This window comes from Oscarella lobularis, chromosome 2 (assembly GCF_947507565.1).
Source record: "Oscarella lobularis chromosome 2, ooOscLobu1.1, whole genome shotgun sequence".
Lineage (NCBI taxonomy): Eukaryota > Metazoa > Porifera > Homoscleromorpha > Homosclerophorida > Oscarellidae > Oscarella > Oscarella lobularis.
The window spans coordinates 2445556-2461623 of NC_089176.1; the positions used below are offsets into that span (position 1 = coordinate 2445556).

The 16068-nt window shown below is 40.5% G+C and overlaps 1 protein-coding gene across 2 annotated transcripts; it reads right to left on the reverse strand.

Annotated features, from left to right (window-relative positions):
* Window positions 1-36: 36 nt before the first annotated feature.
* LOC136183562 (WD repeat-containing protein 90-like) lies at window positions 37-16068 on the reverse strand. Of its 2 annotated transcripts, none has more exons than XM_065970241.1 (40): window positions 15992-16068; window positions 15852-15943; window positions 15740-15805; window positions 15484-15691; window positions 14878-15431; window positions 14763-14825; window positions 14643-14711; window positions 14477-14587; window positions 14206-14409; window positions 13997-14142; window positions 13772-13933; window positions 13477-13718; window positions 13346-13416; window positions 13126-13290; window positions 12934-13073; window positions 12615-12882; window positions 12388-12561; window positions 12212-12340; window positions 10800-10921; window positions 10486-10747; window positions 10314-10427; window positions 10157-10259; window positions 10006-10080; window positions 9910-9956; window positions 9770-9853; window positions 9644-9716; window positions 9375-9577; window positions 9275-9322; window positions 9152-9221; window positions 1891-1962; window positions 1722-1833; window positions 1590-1671; window positions 1438-1527; window positions 1263-1388; window positions 1016-1211; window positions 825-955; window positions 622-765; window positions 449-571; window positions 306-390; window positions 37-252 (listed from the first exon to the last, which is right to left on the reverse strand). In XM_065970241.1, the coding sequence occupies exons 1-40, from the start codon at window positions 15999-16001 to the stop codon at window positions 98-100; spliced, it is 5391 nt and encodes a 1796-aa protein (XP_065826313.1). In that variant the 5' UTR covers window positions 16002-16068; the 3' UTR covers window positions 37-97. The 2 variants fall into 2 exon arrangements, with proteins under 2 accessions (XP_065826313.1, XP_065826312.1); XM_065970240.1 differs by having other exon boundaries at window positions 10003-10080.

Genomic DNA, 16068 nt, shown 5'->3' on the forward strand with positions numbered 1-16068 from the left:
GTCCTATATCGCTATGTACTTATGTATCTATGCTAGTTGTGTTCACAATTAATATATTGTTAAGCGATTCTAGACTACAGTCTACTCCAAATAATTTTCAGTGTGCAACGTACCAGGCGTGGATGTTAGAATGACTAACAGACAGAAGTCGTTTTGAGTCGAACGAAAATTGAACTGCAGCGACGCAGTCGTCGTGAGACGTGAAATCCTGAAATGTTCCAGCATCAAAATCAATAATTTTCACGATACGATCTGGTGAAATAGATGACGAGTTAATTACGTAAAAAACTTCACTCAAAGCCAACCTCCACATCCAACAGCAATAAGATGCCCGTTTGGAGAAACGTCTATACACGTTGGCCAATGTGTCAGAGTCAAAGAACGAATAACCTATCGCGTGATATAGAACACCACATCAATTATAATCAAACGGATTCATATACTGTACCAGTTTTTGCTCAAGAGAATAAATCAGCATTTCCTTGTTTAAGCTATAGCCTGAATAGACAATCAGTGACGGATCCGTCGGACAAAACCGAGCCAAAGTCGGCGGAATATCCCGAAACCATTCCTGAAAAAGCACGTACGTAAACCTCACAAAAAATTGAATCGCTTAGGTACCTCGCCGCTTTTTTGACGCTCATCTATTGGCGGTGCCGGAAAAGTGAGCCAGTCGACGATTTCACACCGATCCGTGGACCAATCCGATTGCCACACGCTGACACGCTGATCTCGGGCAGCAGCAAGCCAAAGACATTTCCCGTCCTGCGCAAAAAAAGAACAGACCTCAGCTGACATCTGCAGACTTTCTCTAAAAAACCTACGTCCGTGTTTGCTACTGATAAATCCGATATGGGAACCCGTTTGTGCTCTCGTATTATTCGTATTGTCAGTCCTGTTGACGGGCTGCTCACAGCCACGAGACCGCTCAGACAAGCCGATATCAATACATGCCCTAATGAATCAATATTGCTTCAAGTACATACTCGATTTTAATAAAGTCATTCTATTGTACCGTCTTTTGAGAATTCCATGCAAGTTATTGCCGATCCGTGCGGCTGAATTTTTCGCCTCATGTCCTCCGCATTGATGTCGAAAAAGCGAATCGTTCCATTCGCGTAGCCGCCAGCGCAGAGAGGATAGCACGGCTTATCGGACGAATGATCGCTTGGGAGATCGATGACAGGAGAGAAACACAAGCAGGTGCAGGGCTACAATAAAGCGTATCCGTCAAAGAAAAATTCACAGAAAAAGGTAATCACCTGATTTACGACTTGAAATTGAAGTCGCTGCTCTCGTTCGGTGCCCGACCAGATTCTCAAGCAGCCGTCGTCGGACGACGATCCAAATAAATCGAATGTCGGTCCAATGAACGATATGCCAGTTATCTAGAAGAGAAACAATAAGTCAAATGAAAGGAAGCATATGTCTCTCTACTTTCTTTGGATGCCCTGTGACCATATGAACCATTGTCTTGTCTTTCCAGTTGACGCACCATAAAGTGCCGTGCGCTGTGCCAACAATTCCCTAAAATTTTTTTGAGTGTCGTTTTCGGCTATGGATTATTTTCCGTGGATAAAATGAAGTACCAGCTCAAAGTCGTCGTCGAACGAGGCGGCAGTTAGCGGTCCGTCTAACGTCATGTCACTTTCAACTGTAATGCTCGTCGCCCTGAAATTATTGATAGCGTGGAATATTGCGATTTCATTTTATTGTCTCACTTTCGAGACTCTTCGTCTTGTAGAGCATCTCTTACGCCCGCTACGCACCAAAGGCTTACTTTCCCGTTCACACCACCGCACACCAAATAGTCTCCATTGGAGAATATCTGAGCTGTACGTTTATTCAAATAATTACTAACTTAGTTCAATCAACAGTCGTCTCTCTTACTGATTTCTGCGTCTTCGGCTTGCCAGTGCAAACAGCACGTATTCGTCATTAAATTCCATGCAGATATCACTCCTAGTATAATTTAATTAATTAATTAATTGAGGGCCTAAACTTTGATTCTAAGGGCCTAAATAATAAATTGAGGGCCTAAACCTTGATTCAAAAGACCTAAATAATAAATTGAGGGCCTAAACTTTGATTCAAAGGGCCTAAATAATAAATTCAGGGCCTAAACTTTGACTCTGAGAGCCGAAATAATAAATTCAGGGCCTAAACTTTGATTCTAAGAGCCTAAATAATAAACTGAGGGCCTAAACCTTGATTCTAAGTGTCAAAATAGTAAATTCAGGGCCTAAACTTCGATTCTAAGATCCTAAATAACAAATTCAAGGCCTAAATTTTGATTCTGAGGGCCTAAATAATAAATTCAGAGCCCAAACTTTGATTCTAAAAGCCTAAAAATAAATTCAGGGCCTAAACAATAAATTGAGGGCCTAAACCCTGATTCTAAGAGCCTAAATAAGAAATTGAGAGCCTAAACTTTGATTCTAAAGGCCTAAATAATAAATTCAGGGCCTAAACTTTGATTCTAAAGGCCTAAATAATAAATTCAACGCCTAAACTTTGATTCTAAGAATCGAAATAATAAATTGAGGGCCTAAACCTTGATTCTAAGTGCCTAAATAATAAATTGATGGCCTAAACTTTGATTCTAAGGACCTAAATAATGAATTCAGGGCCTAAACTTTGACTCTAAAGGCCTAAATAATTAATTGAGGGCCAAAACTTTGATTCTAAAGGTCTAAATAATAAATTGAGGACCTAAACTTTGATTCTGATAGCCGAAATAATAAATTGATGGCCTAAACTTTGATTCTAAGGACCTAAATAGTAAATTCAGGGCCTAAACTTTGATTCTAAGAGCCTAAATAATAAATTCAGGGCCTAAACTTTGAATCTAGAGACCTAAAAATAAATTTAGAGCCTAAACTTTGATTATAAGGGCCTAAACAATAAATTGAGGGCCTAAACCTTGATTCTAAGAGCCTAAATAAGAAATTGAGAGCCTAAACTTTGATTCTAAGGGCCTAAAAATAAATTCAGGGATTAAACTTTGATTCTAAGGGCCTAAATAATAAATTCAACGCCTAAACTTTGATTCTAAGGACCTAAATAATTAATTCAGGGCCTAAACTTTGATTCTAAAGGCCTAAATAGTAAATTCAGGGCCTAAAATTTGATTATAAAGGCCTAAATAATAAATTGAGGGCCTAAACCTTGATTCAAAAGACCTAAATATTAATTGAGGACATAAACCTTGATTCTAAAGACCTAAATAATAAAATGAGGGCCTAAACTTTGATTCTAAAAGCCTAAATAATAAATTCAGTGCCTAAACTTTGATTCTAAGAGCCTAAATAATAAACTGAGGGCCTAAACCTTGAATCTAAGTACCTAAATCATAAATTCAGGGCCTAAACTTTGATTCTAAGAGCCTAAATAATAAACTGAGGGCCTAAACCTTGATTCTAAGTACCTAAATAATAAATTGAGGACCCAACTTTGATTCTAAAGGCCTAAATAATAAATTCAGAGCCTAAACTTTGATTCTAAGGACCTAAATAATGAATTCAGGGCCAAAACTTTGATTCTAAAGGCCTAAATAGTGAATTCAGGGCCTAAACTTTGATTATAAAGGCCTAAATAATAAATTGATGGCCTAAACCTTGATTCTAAGGACCTAAATAATAAAATGAGGGCCTAAACTTTGATTCTAAAAGCCTAAATAATAAATTCAGGGCCTAAACTTTGATTCTAAGAGCCTAAATAATAAATTCAGAGCCTAAACTTTGATTCTAAGGGCCTAAATAATAAACTGAGGGCCTAAACTTTGATTCTAAGTGCCTAAATAGCAAAATTCAGGTCCTAAACTTTGATTCTAAGGGCCTAAATAATAAATTGAGGGCCTAAATTTTGATTCTGAGGGCCTAAATAATAAATTGAGGGCCTAAACTTTGAATCTAAGAGCCTAAATAATAAATTGAGAGCCTAAACTTTGATTCTAAGGACCTAAATAATAAACTGAGGGCTTAAACTTTGATTCTAAAGACCTAAATAATAAATTCAGGGCCTAAACCTTCATTCTAAGGGCCTAAACAAGAAATTGAGAGCCTAAACTTTGATTGTAAAGGCCTAAATAATAAATTCAGGACCTAAACTTTGATTCTAAAGGCCTAAATAATAAATTCAGGGCCTAAACTTTGATTCTAAGGGCCTAAATAATAAACTGAGGGCCTAAACCTTGATTCTAAGTGCCTAAATAGCAAAATTCAGGGCCTAAACTTTGATTCTAAGGGCCTAAATAATAAATTGAGGGCCTAAATTTTGATTCTGAGGGCCTAAATAATAAATTGAGACCCTAAACCTTGATTCTAAGAGCCTAAATAATAAATTCAGGGCCTAAACTTTAATTCTAAAGGCCTAAAAATAAATTCAGGGCCTAAACAATAAATTGAGGGCCTAAACCTTGATTCTAAGAGCCTAAATAAGAAATTGAGAGCCTAAACTTTGATTCTAAGGGCCTAAATAATAAATTCAACGCCTAAACTTTGATTCTAAGAATCGAAATAATAAATTGAGGGCCTAAACCTTGATTCTAAGTGCCTAAATAGTAAAATTCAGGGCATAAACTTTGATTCTAAGAGCATAAATAATAAATTCAGGGCCTAAACTTTGATTCTAAGAGCCTAAATAATAAACTGAGGGCCTAAACATTGATTCTAAGTACCTAAATAATAAATTGAGGGCCTAAACTTTGATTCTAAAGGCCTAAATAATAAATTCAGAGCCTAAACTTTGATTCTAAGGACCGAAATAATTAATTCAGGGCCTAAACTTTGATTCTAAGTGCCTAAATAGTAAATTCAGGGCCTAAACTTTGATTCTAAGGGCCTAAATAATAAATTGAGGGCCTAAACCTTGATTCTAAGGACCTAAATAATAAAATGAGGGCCTAAACTTTGATTCTAAAAGCCTAAACAATAAATTCAGGGCCTAAACTTTGATTCTAAGGGCCTAAATAATAAATTGAGGGCCTAAATTTTGATTCTGAGGGCCTAGATAATAAATTGAGGGCCTAAACCTTGATTCTAAGAGCCTAAATAATAAATTCAGGGCCTAAACTTTGATTCTAAGGGCCTAAAAATAAATTCAGGGCCTAAATAATAAATTGATGGCCTAAACCTTGATTCTAAGGACCTAAATAATAAAATGAGGGCCTAAACTTTGATTCTAAGGGCCTAAATAATAAATTGAGGGCCTAAATTTTGATTCTAAGGGCCTAAAAATAAATTCAGGGCCTAAACTTTGAATCTAAGAGCCTAAATAATAAATTGAGAGCCTAAACTTTGATTCTAAGGACCTAAATAATAAATTGAGGGCTTAAACTTTGATTCTAAAGACCTAAATAATAAATTCAGGGCCTAAACCTTCATTCTAAGGGCCTAAACAAGAAATTGAGAGCCTAAACTTTGATTCTAAAGGCCTAAATAATAAATTCAGGACCTAAACCTTGATTCTAAGTGCCTAAATAGCAAAATTCAGGGCCTAAACTTTGATTCTAAGGGCCTAAATAATAAATTGAGGGCCTAAATTTTGATTCTGAGGGCCTAAATAATAAATTGAGAACCTAAACCTTGATTCTAAGAGCCTAAATAATAAATTCAGGGCCTAAACTTTGATTCTAAAGGCCTAAAAATAAATTCAGGGCCTAAACAATAAATTGAGGGCCTAAACCTTGATTCTAAGAGCCTAAATAAGAAATTGAGAGCCTAAACTTTGATTCTAAGAGCCTAAAAATAAATTCAGGGATTAAACTTTGATTCTAAGGGCCTAAATAATAAATTCAACGCCTAAACTTTGATTCTAAGGACCTAAATAATTAATTCAGGGCTTAAACTTTGATTCTAAAGGCCTAAATAATAAATTGAGGGCCTAAACTTTGATTCTAAAGGCCTAAATAATAAATTCAACGCCTAAACTTTGATTCTAAGAATCGAAATAATAAACTGAGGGCCTAAACCTTGATTCTAAAAGCCTAAAAAATAAATTGAGAGCCTAAACTTTGATTCTAAGGGCCTAAAAATAAATTCAGGGCCTAAACTTTGAATCTAAGAGCCTAAATAATAAATTGAGAGCCTAAACTTTGATTCTAAGGACCTAAATAATAAATTGAGGGCTTAAACTTTGATTCTAAAGACCTAAATAATAAATTCAGGGCCTAAACCTTCATTCTAAGGGCCTAAACAAGAAATTGAGAGCCTAAACTTTGATTCTAAAGGCCTAAATAATAAATTCAGGACCTAAACCTTGATTCTAAGTGCCTAAATAGCAAAATTCAGGGCCTAAACTTTGATTCTAAGGGCCTAAATAATAAATTGAGGGCCTTAATTTTGATTCTGAGGGCCTAAATAATAAATTGAGACCCTAAACCTTGATTCTAAGATCCTTAATAATAAATTTAGGGCCTAAACTTTGATTCTAAAGGCCTAAAAATAAATTCAGGGCCTAAACAATAAACTGAGGGCCTAAACCTTGATTCTAAGAGCCTACATAAGAAATTGAGAGCCTAAACTTTGAATCTGATAGCCGAAATAATAAATTGAGGGCCTAAACTTTGATTCTAAGAATCGAAATTATAAATTGAGGGCCTAAACCTTGATTCTAAGTGCCTAAATAATAAATTGATGGCCTAAACTTTGATTCTAAGGACCTAAATAATGAATTCAGGGCCTAAACTTTGACTCTAAAGGCCTAAATAATTAATTGAGGGCCAACGCTTTGATTCTAAGTGCCTAAATAGTAAATTCAGAACCTAAACTTTGATTCTAAAGGCCTAAATAATAAATCCAGTGCCTAAACTTTGATTCTAAAGGTCTAAATAATAAATTGAGGACCTAAACTTTGATTCTGATAGCCGAAATAATAAATTGATGGCCTAAACTTTGATTCTAAGGACCTAAATAGTAAATTCAGGGCCTAAACTTTGATTCTAAGAGCCTAAATAATAAATTCAGGGCCTAAACTTTGAATCTAGAGACCTAAAAATAAATTTAGGGCCTAAACTTTGATTATAAGGGCCTAAACAATAAATTGAGGGCCTAAACCTTGATTCTAAGAGCCTAAATAAGAAATTGAGAGCCTAAACTTTGATTCTAAGGGCCTAAAAATAAATTCAGGGATTAAACTTTGATTCTAAGGGCCTAAATAATAAATTCAACGCCTAAACTTTGATTCTAAGGACCTAAATAATTAATTCAGGGCCTAAACTTTGATTCTAAAGGCCTAAATAGTAAATTCAGGGCCTAAAATTTGATTATAAAGGCCTAAATAATAAATTGAGAGCCTAAACCTTGATTCAAAAGACCTAAATATTAATTGAGGACATAAACTTTGATTCTAAGGACCTAAATAATAAAATGAGGGCCTAAACTTTGATTCTAAAAGCCTAAATAATAAATTCAGGGCCTAAACTTTGATTCTAAGAGCCTAAATAATAAACTGAGGGCCTAAACCTTGATTCTAAGTACCTAAATAATAAATTGAGGACCCAACTTTGATTCTAAAGGCCTAAATAATAAATTCAGAGCCTAAACTTTGATTCTAAGGACCTAAATAATGAATTCAGGGCCTAAACTTTGATTCTAAAGGCCTAAATAGTAAATTCAGGGCCTAAACTTTGATTATAAAGGCCTAAATAATAAATTGAGGGCCTAAACCTTGATTCTAAGGACCTAAATAATAAAATGAGGGCCTAAACTTTGATTCTAAAAGCCTAAATAATAAATTCAGGGCCTAAACTTTGATTCTAAGGGCCTAAATAATAAACTGAGGGCTTAAACCTTGATTCTAAGTGCCTAAATAGTAAAATTCAGGGCCTAAACTTTGATTCTAAGAGCATAAATAATAAATTCAGGGCCTAAACTTTGATTCTAAGAGCCTAAAAATAAATTCAGGGCCTAAATAATAAAATGAGGACCTAAAATTTGATTCTAAAAGCCTAAATAATAAATTGATGGCCTAAACTTTGATTCTAAGAGCCTAAATAATAAACTGAGGGCCTAAACATTGATTCTAAGTACCTAAATAATAAATTGAGGGCCTAAACTTTGATTCTAAAGGCCTAAATAATAAATTCAGAGCCTAAACTTTGATTCTAAGGACCGAAATAATTAATTCAGGGCCTAAACTTTGATTCTAAAGGCCTAAATAATAAAATGAGGACCTAAACTTTGATTCTAAAAGCCTAAATAATAAATTCAGGGCCTAAACTTTGATTCTAAGGGCCTAAATAATAAACTGAGGGCCTAAACCTTGATTCTAAGTGCCTAAATAGTAAATTCAGGGCCTAAACTTTGATTCTAAGGGCCTAAATAATAAATTGAGGGCCTAAATTTTGATTCTGAGGGCCTAAATAATAAATTGAGGGCCTAAACCTTGATTCTAAGAGCCTAAATAATAAATTCAGGGCCTAAACTTTGATTCTAAGGGCCTAAAAATAAATTCAGGGCCTAAATAATAAATTGATGGCCTAAACCTTGATTCTAAGGACCTAAATAATAAAATGAGGGCCTAAACTTTGATTCTAAAAGCCTAAATAATAAATTCAGGGCCTAAACTTTGCTTCTAAGTGCTTAAAAATAAATTCAGGGCCTAAACTTTGATTCTAAGGGCCTAAATAATAAATTCAGGGCCTTAACTTTGAATCTAAGAGCCTAAATAGTAAACTGAGAGCCTAAACCTTGATTCTAAGAGCCTAAATAATAAATTGAGGGCCTAAACCTTGATTCTAAGTGCCTAAATAGTAAATTCAGGGCCTAAACTTTGATTCTAAGGGCCTAAATAATAAATTCAGAGCCTAAACTTTGATTCTAAGAGCCTAAATAATAAATTGAGGGCCTAAACTTTGAATCTAAGAGCCTAAATAATAAATTGAGGGCCTAAACCTTGATTCTAAGGGCCTAAATAATAAATTCAGGGCCTAAACCTTGATTCTAAGGGCCTAAATAATAAATTCAGGGCCTAAACCTTGATTCTAAGGGCCTAAATAATAAATTCAGGGCCTAAACTTTGATTCTAAGAACCTAAAAATAAATTCAGGGAAACTTTGATTCTAAGTGCCTAAAAATAAATTGAGGGCCTAAACTTTGATTCTAAGGGCCTAATTAAAATTTCTATTGCGTGTTCTCGTCGTATTGCTAACCTGCTGTTGATCCAACGTAGAGCGTCTTTTCGTCAGCATAACATAGACTCGTGAATTCCAGAAAACGATTCTAAAATTTTGTCTAAACAACTGTGAAGACCGAAGAAGCTTCTCCTCTTTCACCTTTCTCGCAGATCTTTTAATTTCCTTTGGAATTTCAGGCTCAAAAACCTATAAAAGCATATACATATAATTTGTCCAAGATTTCTCTCTGGTTTCTTACATTGAACTCTACTTGATCACCCTTCTCTTCGATTCGCCAGAATTGCAGAGCAGCGGCGTTGGAACCGACAGTGACAAACTCTCCGGCGACGTACGGATTCCACGCGATGGAATGAAACGCCGCCGCCGGCGAACACCGCGCCACAGTGAGCAAGTCAAAGTCGCGCGCATCCCACAAGGCCAAAACGGGCTCCGCGTAGTCTCCTATAGTATTGTGTGAGAGAAAATAATTATTAGAAGCAAGTGAGGCAAATATTGATCCGTCTTTACCTGTAGACAACATGTACTGGTCGTCACGTGAAAATTCCAGTGATACAATCTGTGCCTTGTGATATGATAGAACCTAAACGACGTACTGCACATAGAACGTGTAACGAATACTTCATTTATAAGAACCTTCTTGCACGTGAGTGTCGCCACGTCCCATATGTTGATCTGACTGGGAGAGCGTCTCGAGGCTCCTGATGCCGAAGCTAGAACCTGAAGCAAAAAAACTACGCTAGAAAATAATCCTCTCTCAAATCAATAAATATGACTTGTCCATCATGTTGCACAGCCATGGTAGATATTTCCTCGACGTGACCTGAAGAGAACGGTGTAAATTTGCTCGGTGCACTCTAACGACTGACTACCAATCAGCTGCTTTTGCTGTGACGTCGCCAGATTTTCGACGACTACTAACGATCCACAGCTATAAGCAAACAATCCTAAGAAAATATGTAATAGCTCTAAAAATTCTTCTCTCCTCTAATAATTGCGACTGCGTACTGCAATATTTTTTACCTGTTTGGTAATGCCAAATCATATTATTTCGCCCATTTCCATTGTATCCGAGAACGCTATCAAGTTGAATTCCGGCTTCGTCTTGTGGAGCGACGTAGCATCTCTAAACAAAAGCAAACGAATTCTCACATCTGTTCTAATGTCGTGGGAATGAAACCTTCGCTAGACTTGATCCCTTCTTCCTGGCGCGAAAGTGACAGAAGGCAATTGGCTCAGACGTTGACATATCCTCAATCAAGCCGAGATCTTCTTCAGAAGGCAACGCTGGATCCTATAGAAGAAAACTCATCAACGTGAATCTAAAAGGAAAAATCGTGCACTGCAGCTACAATCTCAGCGACGTCGTAGGACGAGCTCGATTCGCTTTCGTCCTCGTATCTGTTTTCTCTCGGGGGACGTTGCAGCTGCCGCGGCGGCACCGATGTTTGCTCCGCTTCGACCGTCGTGTCAAGGACGAGTGATCGTTTTGACGTGGGCGGAGAGCGCGGCGTCGGAACGGGAACGTCTCGGCGGGGAATCAAGTCGGCGGCCGTGAGACGATCGTCGTCGTCGTCGCCGTCGTTTTCCGTCACATCGTCGCTCCAAGCAACTCTAAAGATCGACGACGTAAGTACTTGCGCACAAAAGCGATCTATAGCATTGCCTCTGCCTTGTCGGTTTGCCGAGAAAATCCCAAACGAATATAGCGTCTCCGACGGTGACGAGAGTCGATCCATCGGGAGTGAATCTCATTTCACTGATGTCGCTTGAATGTCCGATGAAAACCTAGTACAAGAAATAATCCACTGTCGTAGAAATACTCAATGGTGGGCGTGCGAAGAGGGTCTGGGGAACCATACATATAACGTACCGGTATTCCTTATATGTATGCTGCAGTAATTGGGAACTGAGTTTAAATCTGGCGGTAAACCGTAAAGACCAGTTTCTTTGCCTATAAAGTCTGAAGGTTTGGGTAAAGGACTTCTATATTCGTGGATTAAGGGAAGGGGCCCCCTTTGAGGGAAAAGCTTAGAGACACGTCGTTTGCCCGCAAAAACGGTCTTCTCGCGTAGAGAACTTTAAAAAACTTGAAAAAAAAACCGACACTTGACACAAACCACACGGAAGACGGTGCTATGGAGGTTTATCCGGTGACAGAGGTGCCCCAGGAGCTGGGAGAGAGATGCGAGAACTAGGAAGGCGTGCAATGTTACACCCTTGTCAAGTGAGGAATGAGACGACCACCGGGTCATAGTGTCTCAAGCCTTGGGGAGTGTTGCCAATCTCCCTTCTATCCTAGCCACGAGCTCTGCTCTGCTCCATCTGATTAGTACTTGTAAACGCTGGGTATTTATACTCATACGCGACTAGGGACGAATGACTGCAGCTATTCACGATCAAAAAGTGACAAAAAGTGCTTCGTTTGAACCGAAACTCTACCAATCGGCCGCAAATCCATTTCTGCCGACAAAAACAAACGAAATTTTGTTGTAAATCAATTCAAAATGCGAAAACGACAGCGGAATGTGTGCTACGTACGCAAGACACGCCTTGTCACGCGATATTGAGCAACGCATGACGTCAATGTCGCGTTGCTACGAAATGCCCTAATACGAGAAGTAGAAGCGATGAATCGGTCGCAAAATGCATTGTGGGTCTATTCTAAAGACAAGGAGTCGCTATTTGGACGCGAAAAGCGAACGCATACGCAGTTACGGCAGTACGCTTGGTCAGCAAAATCAAGGCGCTACGTCCGATTCTATGACAAACGTGCGCACGTGCGCTGCACGTGACACGCAAACAATCCGACGAAAACGCTACGTAGCTAGACTATTCGACCCGTTTCTCGTCAAATGACCTAACCAATGGGCAGGGTATGTCCGATACTGTGCACGTTTCACAGTATAACGGGACTAAAATGCGCGAGTGCGGACAAAATGATGTGGCATCTCGTCTGCGTTGAAAAAGACGGTGTAGCCGTCTCTTCTCCAGTAATTATTGCAAGGGAGGGCCGTCAAAACAAGTAGTATGGGTTGGCGATAGGCGAGTAAGGAGGGTTGGGGCCGAGTAACGTACTTGGAAATTGATGTCCAGCTTCATTTTATAATCCCACACTTTGATGACTTTGTCGCCGGCTGTCGACAGATACTTTCCATTGGGACTCACCACCATGCTCGTACACGAGCTTCGGTGAATATTCGATACCTGTTGTAGGCGATAACGTCGTTGCAGCGAGGAAAATCGATTCTTACTTCCGTCAGTATTCGTCCCGTTTCCGAGTCGAACTTGAGCAGTCGGCACTGCGACGTCATGACGAGAATGTGACCGGACGAGAAGGAAACTTGCGTAGGGCTGTCCAGTTCGGAATCGGCCGGACCGCCGGAATTGGGCTCAGCCAGAACGCTCCCAATATCAAGACAAAGAACCTAAAAAACGAAATTGCGTGCTCATTGGATAAAAATGCGTATGTCATTTCTACTTCATCGAGTGTGATTGGATCGACGACTGTTACGGCGTACTGCGACGGTCCGATGAGCGCCGCCTGCGTGCTAGCCGCGTTTACGGCCAAAACGTGCGAGGACGACGTGGCGGGCAGCTTGCGCGCGACGACGTTGGCGAGAATGCGTACGACTGGACACGATTGCTGGGTGGAGTCGTACAGAACGATGAGACCGTCCGTGGAACAGCTGATCAGACGCTGGCCGTCCGGGGTGAAGACGAGACCACAGACTCTCTCGCTGTGATGCCTAGAAAAGAGAAATTGTTTAATTAATATTCAGCGTCGCTATCTTCTTTACCTGTACTCCGCTAGAAGATTTGTGTTCGTTACGTGGAAGACGCGAACGCAGCCGATGTCTGATCCAAATGCGAAGCAATTGCGCGTCGGATGATAGGCAATGCAGGAGGGAATTTCGTCAGGCGCCTGAAAGTCAAATTCCTACGGGACCGAACTGCGTAAGAGTCTTGTTTCTGCTCTCGTATATTCTTGCCTGCGCGTTCTGAGCTAGATTCCACACGCGAATCGTCTGGTCTTCTGACGACGTGACGAAGTGCTGACGTCGATTGTGGACGTCCACGGCGAGAACGGCATCGGCGTGAGAACGAAGCAAAGTCGTGCAGGACTGCGAGGAAGCATCCAGAACACCGATGTCACCCTAGACCCGAAAGAAAATTATAGATGCACCTTCAAAGGGCATAAATAATCGTTACCTTATCAGATGACACGGCAACCTTGAGTCCATCCGACGACACGCAGACGGATAGAACACCGCCTTCAAGTTCTAGATAGAAAAGGGGAATTGCGGTGAGTCCTAATATAAGACTCAAAAATTCGTTTATACCTGTTTCAAGAAATGGACCGGTGAAGTCCGTCTTCCACAGTCTCAAGAGTCCGTCGGCCGAGCCGACGGCGAGAAACACTTCGCTGGCGGCGATGCAGCGAACGGAATGCGCCGAATCGACGTGCGACGTCGCCACGGAAGGAATTGACGGATGAGGAAGCGGACTCGCTGGAACGACGCGAAGCAGACACACGTCCTTATAGCTCATCTCGAAAACGTGTCCCGACTCGCTACTCGCATATCTGAAGCACGTTCCAAATTCAATAATTTCGAAAGGGAATGACTGATTTCTTACATTTTTCTGTCGTCTATTGGCTGATTGGCTTGATAGGCCAATTCGAAGGCGATGTCCGTGAAATTGACCTGATGGTGTTCGCCCAAATTGACGGGACACGAGCGCAGCGTGTTGTCCTTGACGCGCCAAAATCGAACGTTGTCGCGACCGCAAGAAATCATTCTATAGTCAGAAAATAATTTTCAGCTATATATAATTAATGCAACCTAATTTCTCGTTTGGAACCTCGTGTCGTCGAAGGGAGCGATTTTGAGACAGGCGACGTGAACGTCCGTGTGCGCCTTCGAGATCGTGCTGATGCGAAGCGAGTGCAAGTGCCTCGGCTTTCGCGACGTCACGTCAGCCGACGACACGTCCCTCACACAAACAAACTAAAGAAGAAAAAATATACAATAAATAACCGGCGATCTCTTTCTGTTAGAGAGAGAACTCACGTGTTTTCCGTGCGTGTCTCTGCCGACTGTGACGAGCACCGAGCCACTGTGGGAAAGACTGATCGCGTGGAGGGACGTCGCTTGCGATTGGATGATGGCCAGCGAGTGGCCCTTGGGAAAGTTCCACAGGCGGATGACGGGATTCGATCCGCTCTGCGTCGACGCTAGAAGGGTCGAAGAGCTGTTCAGCGAAAAAGCTGAAACCTATAGAAAATGATTTTTTCTTGCGGTAGATACGTGTATCTATCATTTTTGTTCTCGTTTCGCTTACGGGTTGAGTGTGTCCGATAAAAAATCTCTGCTGTCTTGAGACGGCTTCCATGGCAACGATAACGCCGTGACAAGCGAAGACGACTTCACAGCAATCGTGCGACCACAAAAGCTAGAAATTGCCTAAACTAAATACTTTATCTGTATCATTTTTTTTCAAATCTTACTTGTCGACACGCCGATCCACTATAACCAATCACGTGCCGTAGCTTGAGTATAGGATCAGGAGTAAGACTCTAAAACGAGAAGGAAAATATAGGCAAAATCCTTTCTTCCGTACTACATACCTTATAGTTTTGCTTTCGACTTGTGGACGCTTGAACGAAACTCGAATTATTCTCAATGGGCTCCTTTCATACAAAAAATAGAAATACTTTTCGACCACAAATGAATATACGTTACTTCGTGAATTCTGACGTCGTCATCCGACTCAGCATAGACGTGAATCTCGCCTCGATGATCAGCCTCGATCTTAACCGGTTCATTCACCCCGACTTCAGGCAGTTCCCGCTTAGTCATTTCCTTTCTCTTCTTCTTCTTCTTCTCCACAGAAGCTTGAGGCAAAGGCGGAGCTACGTTCTCCTCCCCCATCAATCTCCTCGTCGTTTCCACGGCTACTGCCGTCGACATAGCAACGGGAACGACATTTCTCTCGTCGGGAAATCGCATGATGTCGTAGAGTTCGAGCCACTCGGCGGCGTCCTTGGGAACGGGAAATGCCATCTCCTTGGGAACGGGCATCGTTCCTTCGCGCAGAAGAGCGGCGTATTCGCGACGCCGTTTCACGTTCTCGGGAATCATCGGATCGAAGAGAATGTCGCTTGTGAAGAGATTCTTCACGAGAAGATTGGCGCACAGTTTGACGTTTTTGACGCATTGGTATCGGCGATTCTGATACTTCGTCAGAGTCGACTTCAAGTCGAGAATGAGAAACGCCCACCGACTCTCACCAGGAACTAAAACGAGATAAATATTGATTATGAAAAAAAGTAGCCCCTTTGAATTTACCTGGAGAGCTTGGGATAAATGGGATTTGAAGACTCGTTGCCGTCGCTTTGAGTTCCTTGAAGAGATTTGATATGGATATGCGTGTGATGAGATGGTCCATAGTCGTGACGTCGATGTGAATGACGAAGAATTTTCCTGCTATCGGTTTGAATAGGACGTAGATGAAGGATCCCGTCAGATGAAGCGATTGAGACAGAACGCGAGGGATCTGTTGCACGCAGACATCGATTTAGCAATGCTAAACTCTCTCGCGTACCTGTATGAAGTTTGACGCCGGTATTGATCCTTGTATTCGGTATACCGTCGACTTAATCGACTTATCCTGCGTAGAAATCGTGAATCGAGCACGTTTTTGGATCTATTCTTACCATTGTTGTTGTGACGTCGCCTTGTTTCGAGCATTTCTTCCACTCGCCGACGCCGAAGTGCTTGAAAACGTTCACGTAGGGATGCTGCCACACTACGAAGCTAACGTTAATCTTATTCTTGTGCTGTGCGTTCTGCATACGTCTTGACATGGCTCGGTTAGGAGGCGAACCGTCGCGATTTTGAAGGCGTTGTGACCACGCATGTGCGCGGAGATAA